A 6,730-nucleotide genomic window follows, 5' to 3' on the forward strand; every position below is an offset into this window, starting at 1 on the left:
TTCTGTAACTGTTGTTCTTTGAGATGCGTTGCACATATCCATTCCAAGACGTGCCCCCATTCCTCTCTAGTCAGAGTCAGCTGGTAAAGAAGGAATTGAGGGGGCACAGGATCAAAAGGGTCCTTTTTACCGGTACTGTGTGCATGTGGCACCAGGGGGCATGAGAGCCGACCCGATGGACACCACTAGGGGGAAAAATTCTAGCAACTGTGCTTGGGGCGTGCACACACCTACACTGGAATGGACATGTGCAACACATCTCAAAGAACAAGAGTTACAGAAAGGTTAGTAACCATTTTTTCATGGCTCTGCTTGTTTTGATGCAAATAATTCTCAGTAAGAAAAGGTGACAGAAGGATTGTTTGGTAAGGAAATAAATTTGCATCTGAAAAAATACTGATTTATTTGTGAGATTCCTAGGAGAGAAGACCCCACTCAAAGATTTTGAAGCAAATGACGGGGTAAATACCATATCACAATATATATGAGGATATAATAATGCAAACAGTAGCAAACATGGAGGAAGGGCAGGAGAATACATTTTTCTGGCTAGGAAACTATTGACCATCTGAAGCCAGGGAACAGGAGTTCAGAAGGATATGAAATGGGGAATTTCCTGGTTGACACAGATAAACTATTGAACGTGTGGAGTACGCATTGTAATGGGTTGGCTTCTGCTCCCATTGAAATCAATAGGCAAAACACTTATTTGCTTCAATGGGAGCAAGATTGGTTCTGAAGAGGTATAGGTCAGATGAGCTGATTAATCTAGTTACAGGCACAGTTAGATAATCCCATCTATGCAGCAAACTCACCATGCTAAAGCCCCATTACAGCCTGGCAGTTGTGTTACAGATGTGCTTAGAAACAGAGTCGAAGTGCTGGAAATCCACATGTTTAGGAATTGTGTTTACCATGTTTTGCATTGAATCAATCACACTATCTGCTATTATCTTTTTAAAACCTCAGTAAAAACCTATACTGGAGAAGAGGTCCTTAGTTTTGTATATTTGTACCATCCAGACTAATGCACATGCCTTGAGGAGGTGGTAAAATGGGGAAGTGCAACTGGAGGGATATCAACAGGCTTCTGCTTCATTTGCTCAGAAAGTTCAATCGCACAATGTAGGTGGTCATCACACCCAGCAGTTCTCTTTCGACCAATCTCATCAAAGACCTTTGGGATCAAAACCCTCGCTGTTTGCCGTAACAGATGGGAAGGAAGCTCTCCCTTCAGCCGCGTTTATGTATGCAGATTATTGAAAACCTGTGACCCTGATGACTGGCAAGGGTTGCTAAATCTTTTGCTTAAATCCTAGATGAAAGAATTTTTATTTGGAGAGGCAGAGATGAGAACAAGTGGTGTAAATTTGTACCACATTGGCGTACACGGGGAGAGAGGAAGTGCTTTTGCCAATAATTTTGCAAGCTATGGGACAGATTCACCACTGGTTTAAGGAAGTGCAATGCCTGAAGACAATGGAGTTGCACTCACTTACACTAGCCACTTATTTGGCCCCATGCATTCCCTGTCTATTCAACTGCAAAGAAGCTGGAGAGGAATAAAGGCTCATAATAAAAGTATAAGCCCTTCCCAGCCCAGTCCGAATTAAATGATCTTTTCTGCCACAGAGTTTGAGCCGTATACTGTAATCTCACAGCACAAGAAAGCAATTAAATGTTGCCAATGACATGTCCTTTTCTCTGCACATTGATATGAGACTATGCCATATTAGAGTTTAAAGTAGCCAACACACATACTTTAAGAGAAAGCGGAAATGTCTCTTCAAAAAAGTGAAGCATCTCCCGGGGCTAGGAAATTGGTGAGTGATCAATGGGCAAAAAAAAAAAAAAAAAAAAGTGCCATTACAATCTTTTTAAATGAAATGTTAGAATCCCTCTCAGTGGCAATAAGTTCTTGGGATGATGAATTAAAACACTTGAATGCCCCAAATATGATTTAAGAAATAAAGTTAAGGAGTTACGGTTTTTGGTGTGGCAGTTAGGGATTTAGAAGAATGCTAAAATGTGGAGTGAATATCATGAAAACATTGCCTGACAGTACAGTGTATGAGGCTGGGAATTGTCTCCCAAAGTAAGGGGTGGAACATCACGTGGGACAATTGAACCTAATCTGGACAAATCTATCACATATACTGGACTAAATGATGCCATCAGCTGCACCCTTCTGGTCACTGGTTTGCCTGGATCAAACTGAGGGCAGACTTAGACCCGCTGTAGGGAACGATCTTAGATTGGCTGTGGGTGGAGAATACACTGTGATAGAGGGCCACATCCCTAATTCCCACGATTTTTGGTGTTCGATTGAAATGGCAGTCACACAGTTTAATTCTCGTGTCTGTCATGCTGGAGATGTAGCCATTGCATGAGCTTTTGCTTTGTGCAGCTGGCCCATGAATTTTTGTGGGTTCAAATAGCCTTTGTAGTTATTCTTGCAAATTGTTTAGCTGCCAAGTTTGACCAGAACAAGGAGCAACAAATTTAAACCTCTCTTATGAAATAATAATCCTTTGCCCTTCTCTAGCACCTTCCATCTGAGAATCTCAAAGCACTTTACAAACATTCATGTATTAAGGGTCACAGCTCCCATGCGAGGTGGGTCAGTATCGTTATCCCCGTCCAATATTTACAGGTGGAGAAACCGAGGCCCGGAGAGATGAAGTGATTTGACCAAGGCCAGCCAGGAGGTGAGCGCTAGAAAACAAGAATGAAACACATTTTCTAGTTCCCAGCCCTGTGCTCAGAGAGCAACTGTAGCTGAGTGGTTAGAACATGTATCTGGGAGCAAGGGAGAGCTGCGTTCTCTTCCTGACTCTTCCAGCGACTTGCTGTGTGACCTTGGACAAGTCATTAAGGTCCAGATTTTAAAAGGTATTTAAGCATTGCTGTGCTCAGTGATGCAACGCTAAACAGATTTAAGAGCCTGCATCTCATTTCAAAAGGGAGTTAGGCGCACTTAGGAGCCAAAATCCCATTGACAGTTGATGGAATTTAGATGCCTACATTCCCAACTCACTTCTAAAAATGAAATATAGTCTTCTGAGTCAGTTAGACTTTGCAATGCTGAGCACAGCAATGCCTAAATACCTTTAAAAATCTGGGCTGAATCTCTTTCACCCTCTGTTTAATTGGGGATAATGATCGTCCCCTTTGTAAAGCATTTTGAGATCTATGGATGAAAAGTATTGTTTATGTCCCAAGTTTTGTATTATTATTAACAAAACCATTCTTCCTCCCCCAGATCATGTCTCCAGAGATTCCAGAAAGACCTGGAACTAGCCTATTCCAGAGAGCCTCACTGAACTGAGCTTAATTTGTTAAAAAAAATTTTTTTTGCCTGTTTATTTGTTTATGTTTCTCTCTCTCTCTGGTACTGGGCAGGTGAGAAGCCCCACCAGTGCAGCATCTGTTGGCGCTCCTTCTCCTTAAAGGATTACCTAATCAAACACATGGTGACGCACACCGGCGTGAGGGCCTACCAGTGCAGCATCTGCAACAAGCGCTTCACCCAGAAGAGCTCCCTCAACGTGCACATGCGCCTCCACCGTGGGGAGAAGTCCTACGAGTGCTACATCTGCAAGAAGAAGTTCTCCCACAAGACCCTTCTGGAGAGGCATGTGGCTCTGCACAGTGCCACTAACGGCACGACCGGCGCAGCAGGCACGGGCACCAGGGCTGTCCCTGCCGGGGTGGTGGCCTGCACGGAGGGGACCACGTACGTCTGCTCTGTCTGTCCAGCTAAGTTTGACCAAATCGAGCATTTCAACGACCACATGAGGATGCATGTGTCAGACGGATAAGTAGAATCTCTGTCTCTTTGTTATGAACAAAAAAAAAAAATAGAAACAACAACAAAAAAGCTATGGCACTAGAATTTAAGAAATGTTTTTGTTTCCTTTTTATCTTTTTCTTTCTTCCTTTTTTTCCTTTATTTTTAGTTTCGTTGTTTTTGTACTACATGAAGAACTGTTTTTTGCCTGCTGGTACATTACATTTCCGGAGGCTGGGTGAATAATAGTTTTCCCGACCTCCCTTGGATGGTGGCCTTAAGGCCAGGTAGTGCTTCAGGAGCTCCACTGGTTGGATCTCTAGCTACTGGCCTCTAAATACAACCCTTCTTTACTACAAAAAAAACAAACAAAAAAATAACAAAAAAAAAAATTAAAAAATCTTTTTTTTTCTCACTTGTGAAGAGCACTACAAAAAAACAAAACAAGAGTATATTACGAAATCTACAAGGCCTACTGTCGTTTTAAGTACACCGCTTGCAGTGTTTCAATGGACGTAATTCACAATTCTGACCGCTCTCGGACTTCACAGTATCCAGTTAGAACTGTGGAATAGATCGCTACTGGTTGAACAGCAACCAGACGCAACAAGGCCCTGCTGGTTTCCACCATTTGTCTGCTTTATCTTTCTCTCTCGCTCTCACACACACACACACACACACACACACACTCACACTCTCACTCTAAAAGGGCTGAGGAGAGGGCAAGGGAGTTTGGGTTGGATGGTGCGGCATCCCTTCAGGATCAGGTATAAGAATCACAGCTTCTTCTCCTGGATTCTGCTCCATCCCATGCTCTTAAGCTCACCCGCCCATCCTGCTTTCCCCTCACCATCAACACCACCTTTCAGCAGACACCAGGAAGATTCAGACAACAAGCAACGGTGGCTTTCTTTTGTAATTTATTCAGTGTCTTCGCTGAGCCCAGAGCCTCAGCACAATCAAGAGGGACTTTCACGGAAGGCAAAGAGAAACGCAGAGGAAAAACAAATATAGAGGTTTGCAACCTGCGAATCGAGGTACAAGAGAAGGATTAGTTCCCACAATCTTTGCAAAAAAAAAAAAAAGTTGCATCAGGATTTATTCTTGTGGAAGAAAGAGGAATAGAGGGAGGGTGGGAGGGGATAATTTAAAAAAATAAGAGTTCTTGGGACTTTTTTAATTGAAAATTTTATAGAGGGGCAAAAGTGACGTTTACCAGATAGAATGCTGATTTTTTTAAATATATTTACAACAGTATTTGTGTAAAAAAAAACAAACAAAAAAAGTGAGATTGTTAAAAGTAATTTTTCTTTTTCTTTTTTGTTTTGCGTACACTGCCACTAATATCTTCTCTTTTATTATATATATACATATATATGTGTGTGTGTGTGTGTGTGTGTGTATATATATATGTATATATATAAACTTTTAAATTGAGACTGTTAAGGTTAGCTAACCTGCTTCCAGATAGAGGGAGGGTGGGGGGAGTGATCCTGATTTTTGTTTTAAAAAGAGGAAGGATGTTTCTTCATTTTCTATTCTAGTATTATTGTCTTTTTCCTTTGTTTTTTATTGTTTTGAGAATTACCTGGGTCTGTGAGGGCACTGTGAGGTCATCTACTATAGTCTGTCCATCCTGCAATGGCATTTGAACTGCTACTTTGTTTGGATATTTGGTTCTCTTTTGGCTCTTATCAAGGTCCTGTTGTTTATTTTTTGGTGTTCCATCTTGGATTTTGTTCCTGTTGAAGAGAAGTTCATTGTGAGAAGCAGGTTTTCTAGCAATGTTCATTTTGCCTCTGGAATGATAGAATTTATAGTCAAAAAGTATGTAAGATCCGGAGGTTAGGATTTCCCTTCCTTGTGGTCACTGGAGAAGAGTTAATCTGCTGTATTGCTGTCACCCTTCCATCTTGCTCACTACGGATCTTCCATAGCTGTGTGGAAAACTGATCTCCCATTAATTTGTATTGATGCCAAAATAACTTTCTTTCCATACAATTTCTAATAATCTGCCCTTCCCTCTCATTTGCAAAAATGTCAAATCAAAGGACATGTCTTGCATTCTTTGGGCTCCCAAAACTGTGCAAGGAATGCAGGATCAGCATTTAAGATTCCTGATCAGCATATATGTCAGTGTCTTTATTTTGTTCTGTTGTCTCTCATCTGGCGTTCTCCCTTACCTCCCTCCATGAAGACCTTTGTGAGAATTCCCCCAAGGCAAACTCTCAAAGTACTTGGGTTCTTAATTCAGCTGGAACAGTGTCTGACACTATCTTTGTATTGTTTGAAATCCTTATCTAGGATTAGCACCTGCTGCACTCTAGACTTTATATTTTAGGCAGAGAAGAAGCACCTAATAATAATATGCAAACAAAAAAAAAGAAAGAAAGAAAAAAGAAAAGAAAAATTATTTCTTTAGATTTTAAATGGGTCTGTATTTAAATTAAACTTTCTTAGGTTTACAAAACTTTGCTTGTAAAATCTGAAAATTTCCAAATCATTCTTTCCAGACAACTTTCTAAAAATTGAATCAGTAGATTTTCTCACTAAATGCTGAGTATTTCTTAAGCCTACAACTTCTATTTCAGATGTCTGTAATTTAGCACAGGTGGCTTAGTTGCTGTGGGTCAGGTGTATACGATTACTGACTTAAGGGGATACTGTCAGATACTTTAGGCTCACGTTTTTGTATAACATACCCTCAAGATTCTAAATATGAAAGGCATGATTCTTAATTACAATAAGATGGTGTAAAGGGACTTCAGAGCAGGCTTAAATATAAATAAGAATCAGGCCCTATTTTTTTTTAATTTACATTTTTCTGTTACCAGTTGTTTTTAAAAGTGACATATTTGTATCATTCTCCAATATTTTGACTTGGCTACGAAAGGAATGCAAGTTAATTAGCAAATATTATTCTCACATCTATGTTGATAA

General features: G+C 40.5%; 1 protein-coding gene across 1 annotated transcript in view; it reads left to right on the forward strand.

The window, feature by feature from the left end:
• Positions 1–3,861, forward strand: part of ZBTB20 (zinc finger and BTB domain containing 20) — a 48,299-nt gene extending 44,438 nt beyond the window's left edge. Inside the window, exon 4 of the mRNA XM_034789074.1 lies at positions 3,403–3,861. Within this exon, the coding sequence (XP_034644965.1) occupies positions 3,403–3,821 (419 nt within the window). The 3' untranslated portion in view covers positions 3,822–3,861. The remainder of the gene's footprint in view (positions 1–3,402) is intronic.
• The last annotated feature ends 2,869 nt before the right edge of the window (positions 3,862–6,730 follow it).

The sequence above is a fragment of the Trachemys scripta genome, chromosome 1 (genome assembly GCF_013100865.1).
Source record: "Trachemys scripta elegans isolate TJP31775 chromosome 1, CAS_Tse_1.0, whole genome shotgun sequence".
Classification (NCBI taxonomy): Eukaryota; Metazoa; Chordata; order Testudines; family Emydidae; genus Trachemys; species Trachemys scripta.